Consider the following 22,052-nt stretch of genomic DNA (forward strand, 5'->3'; position numbering starts at 1 on the left):
TATACTCCAGAACTCTTCTATCTATCTAATGTCAGAAGCCTCAATCCCATAAGGCATGGCCACAAACAAATCGCCTCCATGTCACCCTGTCCCCCGCCATTTCACTGCCCTGCTCCCAGCTCACACTCCCCTCTCTCATATACCTCTCCACTCCAAGCCTCCATCTCATCCTCGTACTCCCCCTCCCTTCTCCCCCTCTCCACCTCACTCACACACACTTTCCTCATCAGACTCTTGCTCTCCATCCTCTTCACCTGACCAAACCACCTCACTGCGTTTCTCCTAATGCTTCCTATCACATCCACATCCACACCACGATGCTCCTTCACTTCCTAATTTGCCAGTCTGTCTCTCCATGTGACTCCACATGCCCCTCTCAAATAACTCATTTCCACTGCTCTCACTCTTGACTTGTGTCCCTCCAACAAGGTCCAGGCTTCACTTTCATACATTAGAGTTGGTATCACAATACTGTCAGGCAGTAACTTCTTCACTTTCATGCTCACTTCCCTGTTTCATATCACTGCTTTCAAAGAACCAGCAACCTTTCTTCCTCATTGTACCATTTCAAGCACTTCACTCTCTAAATGTCCATCCTTACTCATCACACTACCCAAGTACTTAAACGCACTCACCTTTTCCACCTCCTCAGCCAACCTCACTGTACATTTAGTGACTTCATTTATATCGAAGACCATAACTTTACTCTTCCCTACGTTCACCTTTAGATTCCATTTCTTACGCACTCTTCCAAACTCATTCACCAAGCCTTGCAGCTCCCCATCGTCTTCATTTAACAAGAGAACTCTTTCTGTGACTAACTATCTCGTCCAACAGTTTCAGGCTCCTAAAGCTATCAGATCAAGAATATCGCTCTCCTCCTTATAAACAATCATAACTTTTTTTTTTACCATCAAGTTCAACGTAGATACTGTTTAGAAGTTCTAGGATGGACTGAGCATCTTTCTTTAACTTCGCAGTGGGGGGCAACGTCTCACGAGCTTCTGTCTCCATTGCTTGTGCCTGTTTGAATATAAATACTTGCTTCAATATATAGCATGCACATCATAATATGTGTTTTGTGATACACCTTCACTGAATCACCAATTCATGCAATGAAATTAAACTGAATACAAAAATTCCACAGACAGAAAAATCACAACATTGTAACTGTACTGGCCATAACACACATATAGCTGTAGTGTTGAAACATAGAGACAACTGTTCTCACCCTCCGCAAGAGGTCACGGGCAGTGTAGTCAAGATCAAAGCTAACCACAAGCTCCTGTGACTGGTCCACACTGCTGTGATAACGATTTAGTTGGAACCTTAAAATCTTGGTCATATTTTGGATCTGGAAGAAAAACATTGAATGCTCATATAAAAGTAAACTTTGAAAAATAGTTTTTACAATTAATATATATTTTTTGTTGGTATGCCAACTCAGGGCTTCTCTTAAATTGTGCACATATAAGATGAATGATGTATTTTAAATATAACTGTACAGTCAGCATCAAAGGTTCACCTACTATTCTACTTCATGTACACCCGAGCACCAAAGTTTCTGTGCCCCCCTCGGTGGAAGGAAATGAAAGTCAGGGTTGGAGAGAGGGCAGGGGAACGGACAACTGTGAGTGGTACTTTGGTACTGAGCTACGAGGCAGATGGTGAGAAACCTAATGAACATGGATTCGAAATATTTCCATGCTATTCACCTGCAAAACTTCATACATTCGTATCATATATTTAATTAAAATGTAGACTACAATGCTATCATGGAGTTCTGTGAAATGTGAGCCAGACACAACCCACCTGTTTCGGATCCTCATCATACAAATGAAGCACCGAGCCAATTTCACTGCAGTCTTCATCACGGAGCCTAATACTGGACAAAGTGAGTTTTATATTGTTTTTTGTTGCTATGCTGACTGATCCTACTTCATTTATAAAACAGAACCCAATGCTGGTATAGTCAATCCAGTTGAAAATTATGTAATGTGTTGCCATAAACTGTCATGACACATTGTTGTTCTTCATGTCCATCCATCCATCATCCAATCCTACATTGCCCCATGAGGAACGTAGGAGCCCGGGGCTAGGCAGTTGGTCCTGACATTTGAGATGAGAGTGACCAGCCTCATTCATCCCTCAGTGGCATTACATGAACAATCAAACCCAACCACTCCTTGGATATAAACCTTCACTGGCTCAATCCAACTGGAGCGCAACAATTACCCACTAACCACCAGGCACCAAAATTTGGTTATATGGTTACCACCCAGCATAGTAAATGGTTTCCTGGTGTACAGGAAACCATCTGTCACTCAGTGTAGAGTCACCCACAGGCAGAAGGAGGAGGAAACAATGAAGGAAAGAAAGACAGAAGAGGGAATGTAAAGTTACCCATAGGCAGAAAGACAAGGAAAGAATGAAGGAAAGGAATACAGAAGAGGATGGAAGGAACGAAGGATGGAGGAGAGGAAAGGGCAGACACCCGACAGCAGCACTACATTCTTAATGTCTAATTATTATAATGTTAACATGACATTAACATAATGTCATCTTTTACCCAGCTGTTAATGTCATGTGTACATCATGATTATAATAACTGGACATTAAGAACAACAAAGCACCATGACAGTTTATGGCAACACATTAATTTTCAACGTGATTGACTAAACCAGCACTGGGTTCTATTTTATAAATGAGGTACGATCAATCAGCATACAAGCAAAAAAACAATATAAAACTCACCTTCTCCTGTATTAGGCTCTATGACGAAGACTGCAGCGAAATTAGCTCGGTGCTTCATTTGTATGATGAGGGTCCGAAACAGATGGGTTGAGTCTGGCCCCCATTTCACAGGACTCCATGATAACACAGTATTCTACTTTATAATATATGCTGTGCATGTTACGAATGCATAATGTTCTGAAGGTGAATAACATGAAAGTCTTTTGATTCCAAGTTCATTAGGTTTCTCATCATCCGCCTCGCACCTTCACCAAAGTACCACTCATGGTTGTCTGTTCCCCTGCCCTCTCTGTAACGCTGACTTCCACATCCTTCCACCAAGGAGGGTACAGGAACTTTGGTGCGTGAGTGTACTTCAAACTTACAGCATGGAATGTCTGTCATTTTCCTCCCTGATGCATCATATGCAAGCTACCCATCTACTTTATGGGCAAAAAACATAACAATCCTCTCTCTGATTAGGAATATTACTCAGCAGAGGAAAGGAAGAAGTAAACGTGAAATATGAGGCAAGCTTTTGTCTCTGGACCTCTAATAAGTTTTTTTTTTTTTTTTTTTTTTTTTAAACCCTAGTCTGAGGCATCATATGCAAGCCATCTATCTACTATATGGGTAGAAAAGCATAACGATACACACTCTGCTTAGAAATATTACTCAGCAGAGGAAAGGATGAAGCAGATGTGAAATATTAGGCAAGCTTTTGTCTCTGATTGCACTTCTAATAAGCTTTTTTTTTTTCTTTTTACCCCAGTCTGTAATTATAGCATCTAAAATATGGCAGCAAAGTCATCATCCAGTCACTAAATACCACAGTGATCCTGGATGCTGGAGAGAGACAACATCAAACAATGGCATCAATATAAGCAGACATCTCTACCGTCTGGTTATACAACTGTCCCTTAACTCCCTTCCTATCCCTAAATAGGAGGATGGTGACCTGCAGGTTATGGGTAACTTCAGCCTGGTTGAACCTACAGGCACTCCTCCTGATTACCCCTTGTTACATGGACACACGGAGTTGCAGTGTACCTGAGAGGCAGAATGATTAGGGTAAAAGTTTAGACTTCCATTTACCTGGACTGGGCTTTCTGCTTCATTCTTGACTTTGCTCCCTATAAGGTTCCCCTTCAGGGTACAGGTCATCCACACTTATCACAATAATGAACCACAGGCAAAGGGATGGGAGAAAATTGGTTGCAATTTTTACCTACTGTACTCAGCTGACTATGGTAACTGGGATTTCTCTTTCTCTCCACCTTTCATTTTGCTGTGTCCATACAGCTAAGATGCAATGTCCATACTTTTATGGTAACACACTATATATTTCTTCTATTTCTGATACTTTTTTCACTTTTTAAACATCTTTGCTCTTGACATTTCCGACTGGCAAACTATATTTTCTGCAAGGTCACACCTATTCAGTAATGCAGAACTGACTGTTTTCCAGTGTCAGAACTATCACTGACAATTAATGGAGAAGGGTGTGGCCAGGGTGGCACTGGCCACCCCTGAAACATGCCTGGCCACCCCAGAGGGTATCCCAAATTTCTGGTGGATTATCTTGCCATACCCTTAATGAGTTCTCCTTGGGTCACCTCATAATTAAGCTAACTACCCCTTGGTCATCCAATTTTTTAAAGCATAACTATGCCCTTATCCCTGGAGGACCATTCATAATTCAGTGTCCTCCACATTTACTGTACTGTATTGCAGTTTATGGTACACAGTTTCTCTCTCTATCTATCTATAGCCCGACGCCCTAATCCCGCAAAGGGTGGCCGCAGACAAAACGCCTCCAAGTCGCTCTGTCACCCACCATTTGACTACCCTCCCCCCAACTCACCCCCCCCTCCCTCATATACCTCTCAACTCCATCCCTCCACCTCATCCTCGGTCTACCTCTCCCTCTCCCTCTCTCCACCTCACCTATATACACCCTCTTAGTCAGTCTTTCACTCTCCATTCTCTTCACATGTCCAAACCACCTCAGTGTATTTCTCCTAATCTTCTCAACCACATCCACATCCACCCCACAGCGTTCCTTCACTTCTTCATTCGTCAACCTGTCCCTCCATGTTACTCCACATGCTCCTCTCAAGTAACTCATTTCCACTGCTCTCACTCTTGACTTGTTCCCCTCTTGCAAGGTCCATGCCTCGCTTCCATACGTCAGGGTAGGGATCACAATACTATCATGCAGTGACTTCTTAACATCCATACTCACCTCCCTATTTCTCATCACTGCTTTCAGTGTACCAACGACCTTCCTTCCCTGCTGTACCCTTTCACGCACTTCATCCCCCAAAGTTCCATCCTTACTCATCACACTACCCAAGTACTTGAATGCACTCACATTCTCCATATCCTCACCATCCAACCTCACTGCACACTCTGTGACTTCATTCCTCTCAAACACCATAACTTTACTTTTGTTTACATTAACTTTCAGATTCCTCCTCCTACACACTGTCCCAAATTCATTCACCAAACCTTGCAACTCCCATTCATCTTCACTCAACAGTACTGTATCATCAGCAAACAGCAACACCGGAACCTTCCAAATCTCACCCTCACTCATCAGAGCCACCCCCACATCCACTGCCCTACCCTGCACCTCCTTTACAACCCCATCCATGTATATATTAAACAGCCATGGAGACATCACACAACCCTGTTTCAGTCCCACATTGAGATCAAAGAACTCACTCAGCTCACCATCCACTCGCACCGTAACCCTAGCTCCCTCGTACATACTCTTCACAGCACTCAACAATTTCCCCTCCACTCCATATATTCTTAATACTTTCCACATACCTTGCCTATCTATTCTGTCATAAGCTTTCTCCAAGTCCATGAAGGCAGCATACACTTTCCTTCCCTTCTCTAGATATTTCTCCACTAAACATCTTAGAACAAATATCTGATCTACACACCCTTTTCCCTTCCTAAATCCCTTCCTCACTGGAAGCCATTATTTGTGGCAGCAGGTTGAATTAGGCAGTCTGGACATGCGGACAAATGACGACAACTTGGTGAGGAGGGTGAAAATGTAAACAATGAGAGCAGATCTGTGAAGCAGTAAAAAAAAAAAAAAAAAAAAAAAAAAAAAAAAAAGCTAAATAACTAGGGCAGATCCATGCAAGCATGTTGGAATCTTTACAAATGAATAAACAAACAGCTTAGGGGATATCAGCGTAGGAGAGATCTTTCATGCAGAAAAGGTTAAAAATCTCCATTAACCCATTCAGTCTGATGACATAAGCCTCAATTACTTTTAACTGTGTGATGATTTAGTATTCAGTTTATGAAGAAACATAAGGTTGTAAAGGGGTTAATGGAGAGTGAATTTTAAGTGTCACTACAAAACATCTCTCTAAAGCTTAATAAAATCACTTTCAATGTAGCAAGAACAAACAATACAATGCATCACCACTGGCTAACCCCTTCAGCCAAAGGACATCTTTTCAACTTCAGCTTACAGGAAACCTCTCTGCCTGAAGTGGTTAAGAATATATAAAATACCTAGTTCACGCAATTTACCTCTTAAACTAATTGTTTATATACACAGTAAAACCTCTTAAAGTCTGACTAATTGGGGCTGAGGACATTCTAACTTTAATGATATTCCAATTTATGAAAAGTGTGAGGCCTCCTGACTAACAAGAAAAAATAATAAAAAAATCGCTTACCCTATTTGTGGAGGGTGTAATCCAAGCATAAGAAGGGTCTTTCGGTAGGATATAGAAGTGTTAGGGAGGGCACATGATCACTTCTGTGCAACACTTTCATTTCTGTGCAACATTTTCTGACCATTATCACAAATGCAGGAGGCAGATGATGGGCCCTCACAGGCTAAAACATGTTGAACCTAGTGCATCATGCCAAGACTGGGTTTCCATCCGACAACATTTTCCGGGATTCTTATGACAATTTTTTTTTGTTTAGTTTAAATTATTTTCATCAACGAATATCATATGCCATGCCGAGTTAAGTGTAATCCCGACTGAAAGGGTTCCGACTTATGGAGAATTTACCGTACAGTATATATATATCATCATCATCGAATCTTATGCTGCCTCATGAGGAGCATAGAAGCCCGGGGCTAGGCAAGTTGGTCCTCACATTTAAGATGAGAGTGACCAGCCTCACTCATCCCTGAGTGGCATTACATGAGCAATCAACCCCAACCATCCCTTGGATATAAACCTTCACCGGCTCAATCCGACTGAAGAGCCGTAATTACCCCTAAACCACCAAGCACCAAAATTTAGTTATATGATTACCACCCAGCATAGTAAATTGTTTCCTGGTGTACAGGAAACCATTTGGCTTGTCACTCATTGTAGAATCACCCACAGGCAGAAGGAAGAGGAAAGAATGAAGGAAAGAAAGACAAAAGAGGGAGTGTAAAGTCACTCGTAGGCAGAAGGACGAGGAAAGAATGAAGGAAAGAAAGAAGAGGAAGGAAGGAAAGGAGAGAGGATCATCTAGTAATCAGCGTAGTCAATGGAATGGTTTCCTGGTGTACAAGAAACCATTTGGCTTGTCACTCAGTGCAGAGTCACCCATTGGCAGAATATATATATATATATATATATATATATATATATATATATATATATGCATACAAAATCTATCTATCTACCTGTCTATCTATCTATCTATCTATCTATCTATCTATCTACCTGTCTATCTATCTATCTATCTATATATACTCCCTCTCATCTTAAATGTCGGGACCAACTGCCTAGCCCTGGGCTCCTACTCTCCTCATGGGGCAATGTAGGATTGGATGATGGATGGATGGATACATATATATATATATATATATATATATATAGCTACAGCAAACTGACTTAGGACCTCCCCCCACAAGGTATTAAAAAACACAGAAATCATAGTATATCACAATATTTGTTCATGATATATATACACACACACACACACATATATATATATATATATATATATATATATATCATCACCATCATCGTTAGCCATTTGAGTATCCACTGCAGGACCGGCCTATCCTGACCGAAGTGGGGACGATACAGCCAATGTATCTCTACCAAGTGGCTTAGGCTGTCTAGTAGAGATTGTATGTAGGGTTAGAAGTGCTTGTGAGTGTAATTGTAGTGTTGGAGTGGCTCTGGATGTGTGTATAGTCTGTCAACCAAGTGTAATCGGCCCGCGCAAGCCGAATGGGTGCAAGCATACTTGATAGTATGCGACACTAGTTCAACCACAACACCCCTTGTGTCCACCAATGCAGTACGTGGCTGGGTGAACACTCCCAAAGTTTATCACCCTGGCGGGGTGCGAACCCTGATTCACCCGTGTACGAAACTCACACTCTACCACTGTACCACAGAGGCTCCATATATATATATATACAGTAATCCCTCCACTATCCGATGTAATAGAGCCAAAGACATGTCAGGAAAGTGGGCCTCTGACTACTGGACTGGTACTTATGGACCCTAACCCAGCCTAACTCTGAAAGCCACCTAAATAACTCCCTATCAGACATGCATAGTACTTATTTAAACCTATTTAAGACCCTATTCACACCAACAATGGATATAAAGCATGAAATAAATGAAAAGGAACCAGAGAATGAGGAATTAGAAGTATGGAAAATACTTAGGCCCAGCAGCATACAGGGTACTATACTGTACTTGCAGCACATCTGTGGCCACCTCCTCTAACTCTCTAATGCTCTGGTAGTTGTGACAATGCTCTTGAAACACATACAGTAATCCAGTGTTGTGTTAAACTTAATTCTTTGCACTGTGAGTTATAATTGTTTAACACTGCACATTCTTCTTAACTGAACCACACAAGTTTCAACCGCCATTTCAACCGCCACACTCACTCCCCAGTTAATCCTTTGCACTCTAATTTCATAACACTGCCCAACACTGTAAATTCCCATGTGGTCTAGTGGCGAGGTACTGTGGTTTCTTCACTGTTTATTCACAAAAAACGAGCACATGCGGCATCGATTACGATGGACGTCTTCCCTGAATGAAGGTTAGGCAGTAATTGGGAACAGGGTTGCCAGATCTGAACTCGGCCACATTACCAAACTCCTCAATTTTCATTACCAAATTCTTAAAGGAAGCCTTTATTCTTCACTAATTATACATATCTATCTATCTATCTATAGCCAGACGCCATAATCCCGTAAGGGGTGGCCATTTGACTTTGAGTTAGTTGTTTTATGGGGAGGGGCACTAACCCTCCACCAACCCACTTGACACGTAGGAAGCACGTATGGTTTGGTTATATGGTTACCACCCAGCGTTGTAAATGGTTTCTTGGCTTACAGAAAACCATTTGGCTTGTCACTCAGTGTAAAGCCACCTGTAAAGGAAAGAAAAGCAATAAGAAGTGACAGGAAAGATGGGAGAAATAGGAAGAGAGGAGGGCAGGCACAGAAAAAATGATAAAGGCTAAGGAAGTAGGCAGCACTACATCAGAGTGAGTGGATGATGGTCGCCACCACCTACCACTACTAATTATACATACAAGTGGAAATACATGTAATCACACTCCTTATAATAACAGAATGTTGATTATTTTCACGCTATGTTGGCTAGCAGATTAATCAGAGAAAGCAGACAATCCACCATCTCCATCCTGTGTATCATCATACATGTGAAAAATCCATTTGGTAATGCATTATTCTGATTCATTACCAAACGAATTTTTCATTACCAAATTGGCCCACATTTGGTAATGAAAAATACCAAATGGCAACCCTGACAAGGGAGGGGGGAGGAAGCAAGAGGTGAAGGGTCCGTGGTGCAACAGCTGTTCGGTGCTGCGTGGCAATTTCAAATTAAGGGTGGGAAAAAATTCAGATTTTGGGGGGATTTTTTCTTTTTTTGGCCATTTTTGGGTTCCGAAGGTCCAGGCCAGTAAGTGGGGTGTCCGGAAAGTGAGTGTCCGGAAAGTACAGGGATTACTGTATACAGTAAAAGTCCTTTAATCCGACACCCGATGGTCCAGAAATCCTGATGGTTCAGCCTTTTCAACCAAGGGTCATTTTTAGCTTTTTTGGGTACGAAATTGAGATAAAATACAAAAAAAATAGAGAACTATCGAAAAACAGCCGAAAGCGGTGCGCCGAACTATCCAATTCTGCACCCAAAGCTTAGTCAACAACCCAAATCGACATTCTGGAGGTTCCGAATCCTCCCGTCTGTATGTTTACCTAACTGATTGTGCGTGTTGTACATTCCATGCATTGTCTACCGAATTTGCTTGTTCATTTTTTAAGTATTTCACTAGAATGGCTCCTACTACACCACCTACTACTGGTAAGAAGAGGAAGCATGTTACAATTTTGATCGGTAAGAAATTAGAAATAATACAACAGCTGGAGAAGGGTGCACCGGTGAAGGACTTAATGCGGGAGTTTAACGTAGGTCAGTCAACCATTTATGACTGCAAAAATAAATCCAAGGAACTGAGGGAATATGCCGCGAGCGGACAGTCTATGACAGGATGTGAGAAAAGGAAAACTCTTAAGAAACAAGCACTGGCACAGTCAGACACAGTTCTTTATAAGTGGTTTTGTGGAAAACGATGTGAGGGCAAGCCTATCAACGGGTTAATAATTACAGAAAAGTCAAACAATTCTGTAAGGAAACTGAAGATTGAATGAATGAACATTTTCTGGTATCTGTCTGATAGTCCAGAAAATCTGATAATCCGGACAGTTTGTGGGCAGCTGCAGTCCGGATTAAAGGACTTTTACTGTGTATGTATGTGTGTATATATACATATATATATATATATATATATATATATATCTATCTACCTATATATACATATATATATATATATATATATATATATATATATATATACAGTAAAAGTCCATTAATCCAAATGGCAGTGGACTGAGAATCATTTGGATTACTTGATTTTTCGGATTTTTGGGTGGGACCCCTGAGACTCTTAATTTCATGTTTAAACTGAAATTTTACCAAATGGATCACTTTTCATTCATTCATAATATAATATGGCACATATTCACATTACGTATTACACAAATTTTTTACTTAATAATGTATTACTGAAGACACAAACTGTAATTGGTAAATTAAGAGATGTTATGGGTTGTTTAACTCACCAGTAATGTGTAGTGTTGAAAACAGCAGTTGTAAGCAGGTAAATCCAATTAGAGAGAGTAAGTCCAGGATTAATAATAATATGCACGTATTGTAAAAGCACAAAAACTTAATATGTATTACTGTGGAATATTCCTTAAACCTACGGTACAGTACATTTCACTCTGTTTGTCATTTTCACTCATCGTCCTCAAGCATCGGCTTTGGACGGTTTCGGGACAATTTGCCATCAAGTCAATTCGCCACCACAACAATAACAAGACAATTTGCCGTCATTAATGAAGACAGCTATGGGTGATGCCAAAATATAATTTAAAGGTGACTACAGTGAGGAAGAAACAAGTTAATTATTGGCTAAAGGTGCAACTAATAAATAATATCGAAAGCCTACGCTACTGAACATAGACTTTGATGGATCCCCCTGAAATATACTTATTAAAGTATCGATTAATTAAATCCATCCACCCATCATCCAATCCTACATTTCCCCATGAGGAGCGTAGGAGCCCAGGGCTAAGCAGTTGGTCCCGACATTTAAGATGAGAGTGAGTTGATTAATTAAAAATAAGTATATTTATAGAATGATGGGGAATAGTGTGAGTTGATTAATTAAAAATAAGTATATTTATAGAATGATGGGGAATTGTCCAGGGTGCAAATTTTACTGATGGTGAATCGTCCATGTTTTGACGGTGAATTGTCTGATGGCGAATTGACTTGACAGCGAATTGTCTCAGAACCCTCAGGACTACCTGTTTCTTCTAGGGTTCTTTGAGGTGCCTTCTTTGGAGTGTGGGTAGCTGGTCTTGGGTCGTCATCACTGGATTTACCTGCCTGGTTGCTCATGCACTTCAGCCAGTCACGGATATCAGCCTGCCTGACAGCCTGCACACATTTCTTGTAGAACTCGTATCGCAAGATATGGAAATTGATCACCTCAGCCCCACTGTAATCATTATTTTCTTCCACGAAATGCACCAGTTTATCAACGTACACAGAAGCTTCCTTCCATGAAACCTCCATGACCACACCGCTCGGCACTTCGGCGCATTTGGTGCCCAGGTTGAATTTTAATTTTGATTTTTTTTTTACTTTTGAGATTTTGTCAGCCGTCTTCAAAAATTTGGAATATTGGGATTTTCGGATTATCCATGTTTGGATTAATGGACTCTTACTGTATACAGTATATATATATATATATATATATATATATATACTTGTATATATTGTATTTATATTTATGTACACGGTATATAAACATAAGCTACACTAAAACTAAAAATGCATGCATGAAAAAAAAAGAAACTCACAAGTCTGATGGTGGTCCAAGGGGCTGGAATATCTCCATCATCAAGATCAAGTGATGTGATGGCATATATCATATCCTCCACTTCATCCAACAGAATATCCACACATCCATCCTCACAGGCTAAGCAAGAAATACAGCTAATTAATATTTAGTTCTAACTCTATCTTTACCCAGACTGTTGCAGAAATTAATGAAAATTTCAAACTGCTTCAGAAAAAGAATGAAGGCCTTCAGGTATTATCTGATGAAGAAAATGAAGCTTTCTTTCCAGTACAAAAAAATCCACATTAAATTTTCTTTTGATGACTTTAGGAAACCCTCCCTTAAAGCCCTCTGTAACATTTTATTCTATTATACTCTTCATTTACATCTCCCATATTCCACATATTTATATTAGCATGCCTAGCTATATCAGGTCCTGGAAAGGCATGTGATTCAAGACTAAATTGTGTCCTCTCTGCCCTTTGGTCACTGTACATGCAGGAAACACATGGATGGTATTATTTTTCTTCATGCCTAGAGGAACTTGTAATAGCGTGAACATCTCAACTTGGACTTGAGATCGTGCATTGTGGCTAAGATTCCTGGCCTGTGTTTATGATTCTGAGCTTAGTTACCAAGCTACTAGCTTTACATCACTCTTATGGCACTAACTCCCACGGTCAATGGCAGCTAGCCACCTATTGTGACAAAACATAAAGAATTTGCAATAGCTTAGTTCTATACTATACATGACTTCCTCTTAATCTGGTAAGTCTGAGGCTGTCTTTTATGTTTAATTATTGCTTCCTTCTGAAAATTATTAGAAACTTAAGGGATATAATTCAAACTGGAGGAGGCAGGCATAGCTTTCATTAACTTCTTTGGTACAAGACATCATTCTTAAGTTGAATATTGTACAACTGTATGTCAGTAGCACAAATAACAAAAGTCATTACCATACTGAAGGAGTTAACTTACATATGCAACCAATGGGAGAAGTGATATGTCTGGGAGCACACTGGGAGCAGTCTCGCCCTGTAATTCCCTCTTTACAACTACACTGGCCATTCTCATTACAGCCCTCATGGAGGCTGCCAAATGTGTCACACTTGCAGGGGATGCAAGAACCACCTGGCTCCAAGGGACGACCATAGTATCCAAAGTCACACCTGGCAAAATATGCAACATATTCTGTTTCCACTTCAGGCAAAAATGGCAATGAAACTATATTGGAGGGATAAATCAGTTTATTAACTTCCTTTGCTCCAAGTTTCAGACAAGAGTGGCCCTACATGATATAGTTCTTCTCATTCACATCTGCTTAATCAAATGAAATTAGGCATATTGAATGTAATAGGAATTTAACAATGTTCGTATCAAATTTGACTAACTGCTAGAAACTGTTTTTTTCTTTTGTTTTACTCACCTGTCACACTTGTCTCCTGTATATCCAGGGCGACAGTTGCAAACATACTCTGCGTATCTGTCTGCTTGGCAGGTTTCAGCAAAGTTCTGTTGAAGTGTTGGGCAGGCACATGGCTTACAGGGTCCACGTGCTGGATCCCCATAGTAACCAGTTGCACAAACTTCACAATGTGGACCCATTGTGTTGTCTCGACAGTTCTAAGAACAATGAGATTTAAAAAAAAATTGTGGTAAGTACAAACAATTGTCATAATAATGCCATATGTCCTTCTTTCCTTCCATCCTCTTCTGTCTTTCTTTCCTTCATTCTTTCCTTGTCCTTCTGCCTACAGGTGACTTTACACGCCCTCTTCTGTCTTTCTTTCCTTCATTCTTTCCTTTTCCTTCTGCCTGTGGGTGACTCTACACTGAGTGACAAGCCAAATGGTTTCCTGTAAACCAGGAAACCATTTACTACGCTGGGTGGTAACCATATAATCAAATTTTGGCACCTGGTGGTTTAGTGGGTAATTATTGCACTCCAGTCGGATTGAGCTGGTGAAGGTTTATATCCAAGGGATGGTTGGGGTTGATTGCTCATGTAATGCCACTCAGGGATGAGTGAGGCTGGTCACTCTCATCTTAAATGTCCAGACCAACTGCCTAGCCCCGGGCTCTTATGCTCCTCATGGGGCAACATAGGATTGGATGATGGATGGATGGATGGATGGTGACCTTAAGGATACTAATATTGGCAGATAACTACTGTAGGTTGTAGTGAGAAAATATTCAATCTGCAACCTAAGTGCTGGATTCTCAACATTCACATTATAATGTACTATATAACATTTTCATTCACAACATTCATGACAACATCAAAGACCACCATACTTGTACCGGGTACTCATTAACTTTTTTTTTTTTTAAACAGAACAGAGGAAGGAAAAACAAATGAATAAAAAAAATAAATAAACCATACACCAAATTACTGGTGTAAGCTGTTCATAAAATATCTGTAACAGTTAGCCTTGAACAACTGTAGGTTGAAGTTTGGAGGGAAACAACTCTGGGGAAGCAAGTTCCAAAGAGATGCAGTTCGGGGAATGAAAGAATTCTGACAGACAAAAATAATGCAATATGGCAGGATTCTGATGCATTCAAAGAAAGATAAAAGGATTAAAAAAACAAGAGAAACTAACAGCAGACCCTCATTTTACAAAGAACTGGTACGTGACAACTCGCTTATACAATGACTAAAGTTAGGACTTTTATTTGATATACAACCCTATTTTTGCTTATACACTCATTATGATCTCATTTGAAGCCTCACTGATCAATGTACAATTGCAATTTTTGCTTACAATGTCTGTCCAAAAAGAAACCAAACTTTTCAAATAGCCCATCAACTAGCCAGTGTTGTGTGATCATGAAAGGTCTGTGAAGTGGTGACTTTGAGCTTTAGTCTAAAATTAGCCACATCATGCCATGTCACTTAGTCACTGAGGTACACATGTTTGAGTGAATGTGTATATATTAAGTGACCCACATGGAAAAGTCAAACTTCTTGTTGACATTTTTTCAACAAACTCAACCCTAAATACAGAAAATCACAATATTCCTGTACTTGATTTTGATTCCCCTCAAATACCTCCTTTCATGATTCACACCAGATACGTACAAGCTGTATTAGAGAATCTCTCGGCAGACAAAGCTACTGGTCCAGATGAAATTCCTTCAATAATACTTAAAAATTGCTCCTTAGTGTTGGCTCCAGTATTTGCAAAATCTTTCCGCTTATGCATCCATACCTCAAGTTTTCCAGCCTCTTGGAAAGATGCAAACATCCATCCTGTTCCTAAAAAGGAGGCAACTTCTGATCCATCAAACTATACGCCAATTGCAATAACTTCCATTCTCGGTAAAGTTTTTGAGATACTAATTAACAAACACATAGTCAAGCATCTAGAAATTAATAAATTAATCAATGATCGGCAGTATGGATTCAGACGAGAACGTTCAACTGTAGACATTCTTTGCCTTCTTACCCATTAGATTAACAAAACAACAGACCAACACGGTGAAACTCACACAACAGCACTTGATATATCAAAATCATTTGACAGAGTATGGCACCAGGCCTTATTGTCTAAGATGTCACACTATGGCCTTGCATCACTGGTTCCTCTAACTTCTTCTTACCTTCCTAAGAGAAAAATACGGGTAATGGTACATGGAATTTATTCTCAGTTTCATTCCATAAATGCTGGCGTACCTCAGGGATCAGTTTTGGCGCCAACCCTCTTTCTCATTCATATGAATGACCTCCTATCTGTCACTCACAACCCAATACACTCTTATGCTGATGACTCAACCCTTCATAGTTCTTTCACATTTAGTACCTCCTTTACAAAATTTGATATTATAAATTCCCAAATAAACACACAATTTCTCTGAACCAGGACCTTTCTAAAATCAATCAATGGGGACAAACAGATCTGGTCTCATATAATGCTCAGAAAACTAAATACATTAATTTCTCCAACAGAAAGAAACCCGCAGACTCTCACATAATTTTATATGATGTCAATATTCCCATATCCACTACAATTGATATCCTAGGTGTTACTCTACACCCCAACCTAAGCTGGACAGCTTATGTTGAATCCCTTGCTAAAAATGCTTCAAAAAAATTGGGACTTATGTACAAAGTTAGTGAGTTCTTCACTGACGAGCAGATGGCCACAATATACAAAAGTCATGTGCATTCTCAGATTGAATACTGTTCATCACCGTGGAGTGGATGAGGAGCGGTTGCATTGAGGCAGTTGGACAATATTCAAAATAAAGTCTTTAGATTAATCAATAATCCTGCCATTATGCAGGACCTTCCTCCTTTATCAGTGCACAGAGATGTTGCTTCTTTAGCATTATTTTATCGATATTTTTACCGTAAGTGCTCTGACAAACTAGCTTCAATTGTGCCTCCCCTTCATATTTTCTCAGAAATACTCGGGCAGCTGGGAGCGCCCATGAATTCACAGTCTCTCCCCCGCAATGCAGAACCTCTGCTTATCAAAATTCATTTATCCCCAGAACTACTACTCTCTGGAATTCACTGCCCAGGAGTTGTTTCCCACAAACATTTAATCTACTTCAATTTAAATCCAGTTGTAATAAATATTTTATGAATGGAGGATGCCTTTAGGCATATGGGCTTATTGTTTTTTTTCCTTTGTTTTTTCTTCCTCCATTAAAAAAAAAAAAAAAAAAAAAAAAAACTTGGTGATTAGTTGCAAGTTGAACTATGATGGTTCTTGAAGTGCAACATGTTTACATTAAATTGTTTCAAATTGGGAAAAACTTTTTTGGAGACTTTTCAAATGTTGCAACACGCTTATTGGGAGGATTGTTTGAGCCATATGCAATGTCAAAACTGGTTCCTACAGTTCCAAGTGGGAAGAACATCCACTGAAGACAATCCCAAATCTGCAAGGCTTCCACATCAAGTGATGATGATCACATTGTGAAAGTGCATGTTGTGAACTGTGAAAATTGTTTCCTGACTGTCCTTGAAGTTTCCGAAGAAGTATGCATCTGTACAAGTTCATCCCACACGATTTTAACTGAACAAATGCAGACGAATCATGCTACTACAAATTCTGTGCCGTGTCTGCTGACAGATGAGCAAAACATAACGATGTCACTGTCAGTCAGGAGCTGTTTGTTTGTTTGAACACTGAAGAAAACTTTCTGAGAAATGTCACAACAGGTGATGAAACATGACTGTATGGCTATGATATCAAAACAAAAAGAGTTATTGCAGTGGGTTGGAACATCTAACTATCTATCTATTGCCAGATGCCTCAATCCCGTTTGGGGTGGCCACAAGCAAATCGCCTCCAAGTCGCCCTGTCCCCCGCCATTTCACTGCCCTGCTCCCAGCTCACAACCCCCTGTCTCATATACCTCTCCACCCCATCCCTCCATCTCATCCTCGGCCTCTCCCCCCTTCTTTCCTCCTCCACCTCACTCACATACACTCTCTTCGTCAGTCTTTCACCCTCCATCCTCTCCACATGGCCAAACCACCTCAGTGTGTTCCTCATAACGCTTCCTATCACATCCACATCCACACCACAACGCTCCTTTATATCCTCATTCGTCAGCCTGTCTCTCCATGTGACTCCACAGGCTCCTCTTAAATAACTCATTTCCACTGCTCTCACTCTTGACTTGTGTTCTTCCAACAACGTCCAAGCTTCACTTCCATACGTTAAAGTTGGTATCACAATACTGTCATGTAGTAACTTTTTCACTTCCATACTCACTTCCCTGTTTCTTATCACTGCTTTCACAGAACCAGCAACCTTTATTCCCTGCTGTACCCTTTCAAGCACTTCACCCTCCAAACCTCCATCCTTACTCATCACACTACCCAAGTACTTAAACGTATTCACATTTTCCAATTCCTCACCATCCAACCTCGCTGTACATTCACTGACTTCACCTCTCTCAAAAACCATCACTTTACTCTTCCCTACATTCACCTTTAGATTCCGTTTCTTACACACTCTCTCAGACTCATCCACCAAGCCTTGCAGCTCCCCTTAGTCTTCACTCAACAACACAGTATCATCTGCAAACAACAGTACAGGGAGTTTCCAAACACTATCCTCTCTCACCAGGGCCACTCCTACATCCACTACCCTACCTTGTACCTCTTTTATTACCCCATCCATGTACAGACTGAACAACCATGGAGACATGAAACATCCCTGTTTCAACCCAACTTTCAAAGAAAAAAATTCACTTAGTTCACCATCCACACGCACTGCAGCCTTCACACCATCGTACATACTCTTCACAGCATTCAACAACTTCCCATCTACTCCATATATTCTTAACACTTTCCACAATCCTTGTCTATCCACCCTGTCATATGTTTTCTCCAAATCCATGAAAGCCGCATACAACTTCTTTCCCTTCTCTAGAAACTTTTCCACTAGAGATCTAAGAATGAATATCTGATCTACACAACCTCTTCCCTTTCTAAAGCCTCCCTGTTCTTCTCCAACTAATTTCTCTGTTCTTTCTCTAACTCTGTCAGTAAGTATCCTACCATACACTTTTCCTATTATACTAAGAAGACAAATGCCCCTATGATTACAACCACACTTCTTTTTCCCCTTTTCCTTTGTACAAGGGAATAATTGTACCTGACTTCCAATCCTCTGGGACTGTACCTTCCTCCCAGGACAATCTGCACATCTTCCACATCAATTCTACTACTCTCTCTCCCCCATGCTTCAGTGTTTCACCACACACTCCATCAATTCCTGGGGCTTTCCCCGATTTAACTTTCTTCATTGCTTCCACAACTTCTATCCTACTGATTTCTTCCTGTCTTCTCACCTCCCTCCTTCTCCCAGCCATTCTCCAGCCACTTATACTCGCATTACTTCCATCCTCTGTGTTCAACAATTCCTTAAAGTGTTCTCTCCATCTGCTCACATCATTATGAAAAAAAAAAAGCATGTCAGAGTCGCTCAAACATAAAGGCAATGTTGATTATCTGTTCTGAGTGGAAGCGCGTCATTTATCATGAATTTGTTTCATGTGGTAAGACAGTCAATAACAAGTTTTACTTGGACGTCCTGAAGAGTATGAGGGAGACAGTGTGAAGGAAGAGGTCTGACATGTGGACAAACATAACCTAGGTGCTGTACCATGACAGGGCGCCTGCTCACATGCTGCTCCTTATCCGTAATTTTTTGGCAAAGCACAATTTAACTATCATCCTCCAGCTGCTGAACTCTATGGATTTGCCCACTACAGACTTATTTTTTGTTGTTGTTGTTATTCCCAAAGTTGAAATCCACTCTGATAGGGCACCAATTTTGATGGATGGATGAGACAGAAGAAAATTCGCCATGTGCACTAAACACAAATTCCCTCGAGCACATGTACCTCGATGATGAAGTGATGTGACGTGATGTGGGTTGTGTTAGACCAATGCTCGTCACCACTAAACAACGCTCCCGTTATGATCACATTAGGCTGGCTAATTGCAAAACAAAATAAGTTTCAAAGCAAGCCTGAGGACAGTAAATCACCCATGGGGATGAGGGTGGGTTCATGGAATGTGGGAAGTTTGAGAGGAAGAGCAGGGGAGGTTGCTGAGGCATTCAGTAGGAGGTGGGTGGATGTGGCGTGTTTGCAGGAAGTCCAGTACAGGGGTGGATCAGCCAGAAAGATTGTTGGGAAGGACTGTTGCTATAAGCTGTTTTGGAAGGGGGGGACAGACGAATATGGAGGTGTTGGTGTCACGGTTGCAGAGAAATGGGTGGAATATGTTATGAATGTTTTGAGAGTAAGCGATAGGATATAGGTAGTGAAAATTCTGTTGGGTAGAAAGATAGCTGCGATTATATCGGCATATGCTCCACAGGCAGGATTGGATGAAGCAGAGAAAGATAGATTTTGGGATGATTTAATATGTGTAGTGGGTGGTATGCAGGATGATGAGATACTGATTTTGGGAGGAGACTTAAATGGTCGTGTAGGTGAAGCAGCACAAGGTTATGAAGGAGTGCATGGGGGATGTGCGTATGGTCTAAGGAATGCAGAAGGAAAAAGGATACTCGAGTTTGGGGAGGCAACGGACATGATTGTGTGCAACACATATTTTAGGAAGAGACAGTAGGTTAATTACGTATGAGTCTGGGGAAAATAGCAGTCAGATAGATTATTTTCTGGTTAGGAGGGCTGACAGGAGGTTAGTGAGGGATGTTAAAGTTACAGGAAGTGAGGAGTGTGTGCAGCAGCACAAACTATTGATTTGTGATATGGTGCTTAAAGAACAAGTGATGAAAAAGAGGACTTATGTACCTAAGAGGAAAATATGGAAGCTGAAAAACCAAGTAGCAAGGGATGCCTTCTACAGCGAGTTGAGGAGAGTGGTGGCTGAACAGGGAGCTGTAGACAGAGGCGTTAATGAACAGTACAGAGCCCTCAAGAATAGTTTCTTGAGAGTTACTGATGTAACATGCGGTTGGACAAGAGGACCACCAAGACATAAAGTAACTTGATGGTGGGATGCGGGTGTAGAAGCTGCAGTTAAGGAGAAAAGAAGGCTTTTCCGGGAATGGAAGAAGGGTGGTAGCAAAGAGGAATATTTGGCTGCCAAGCGTAGGGCTAGAAGAGAGGTATACAGGGCAAAGTCTGAGTCACAGAGACTATTACTTGATAACCTTAATCATGGGGAAAAGAAAAATATGATATTTAGGGTGGCAGGTCAAGTGAAGAGGGATAATCGGGATATTATAGGTGAGCAGTGTGTGAAGAATGATGAAGGAAGGGTAGTAGTGAAAAGTGAGGATATTAAAGATGCATGGAGAGAGCATTATAACCGGTTGTTGAATGAGGAGTTTGACTGGGACAGGGAAGGTTTGGAGCCAGCAGATCCAGTGTCTGGCCCTTGGCCTTTGATTGATACTGCTACTGTTAGTGAGGCAATAGGCAGGATGAGGGTGGGGAAGGCAGCAGGTGTGTCTGGGTTGACTGCCGAAATGTTGAAGGCCTCAGGCGATATAGGGGTGAGTTTAGTCACTGACCTGATAAACAGGATTATTTATGAGTGTGTTGTCCCAGATGATTGGCTGAAGAGTGTAATTGTAAATGTGTATAAAGGGAAGAGTGATGCCCTGGAAAGAGGAATTATAGAGGTACAGGTATAAAGCTTTTCGATCAGATAATGAAGGTAATGGAGAGAGTTTTAGAAGGTATGATTAGAGAAAGAGTGAATATTGATGAGATGCAGTTTGGGTTTATGCCAGGTAGGGGGAACACTGATGCCATATTCATTGTTTGACAGCTTCAGGAAAAATGTATTGGTAGGAGAAGGGATCTTTATTTTGTTTTTGTTGATTTGGAAAAGGCCTTTGACAGAGTCCCTAGAGAGGTGGTGAAGTGAGCAATGAGAAAGCTTGGCTTGGAGGAGTGGCTGGTTAGAGTGGTTATGGCTATGTATATGGGTGCTCACACCCAGGTAAGAGTGAATGGAGATTTGAGTGATGAGTTTTCCGTGAATGTTGGTATGCATCAGAGGTCAGTCTTGAGTCCCATTTTGTTTATCATGGTACTTGAAGCCCTTTCACGTGACTTTAGAAACGGACTCCCGTGGGAGTTGTTGTATGCTGATGATTTGGTGTTGATTGCAGAAAATGAAAGGGAGGCGGAGGAAAGGTTTAGGAAGTGGAGAGATGGTATTGGGCACAAGGGTTTAAGGGTAAATGCAGATAAAACAAAAGTGATGATATCTAGGGTTGGTGGTGGTACTGTCAAAGACGAGGGGGAGGCGGTGGCTGAATCGGTAGAGAGGCGGCCTGCAGTCCTGATGGACCCAGGTTCGAATCCCGGCTGGGGCAGGGAACAGTTTAAGGATTTGAATTTCATAGAAGCAG

The 22,052-nt window shown here is 40.9% G+C and overlaps 1 protein-coding gene across 1 annotated transcript in view; it reads right to left on the reverse strand.

The window, feature by feature from the left end:
• The window catches only part of LOC145414031 (uncharacterized), a 182,201-nt gene that overhangs the window by 100,230 nt on the left and 59,919 nt on the right, over positions 1–22,052 (reverse strand). The window contains exons 15-19 of the mRNA XM_080283597.1: positions 13,613–13,809; positions 13,165–13,355; positions 12,206–12,324; positions 1,232–1,354; positions 912–1,023 (exon numbers count right to left, since the gene is read on the reverse strand). Of these exons, the coding sequence (XP_080139723.1) occupies positions 912–1,023; positions 1,232–1,354; positions 12,206–12,324; positions 13,165–13,355; positions 13,613–13,809 (742 nt within the window). The remainder of the gene's footprint in view (positions 1–911; positions 1,024–1,231; positions 1,355–12,205; positions 12,325–13,164; positions 13,356–13,612; positions 13,810–22,052) is intronic.

The sequence above is a fragment of the Coenobita brevimanus genome, chromosome 98 (assembly GCF_032717465.1).
Source record: "Coenobita brevimanus isolate Jiangsu-jjx chromosome 98, ASM3271746v2, whole genome shotgun sequence".
Taxonomy (NCBI): Eukaryota; Metazoa; Arthropoda; class Malacostraca; order Decapoda; family Coenobitidae; genus Coenobita; species Coenobita brevimanus.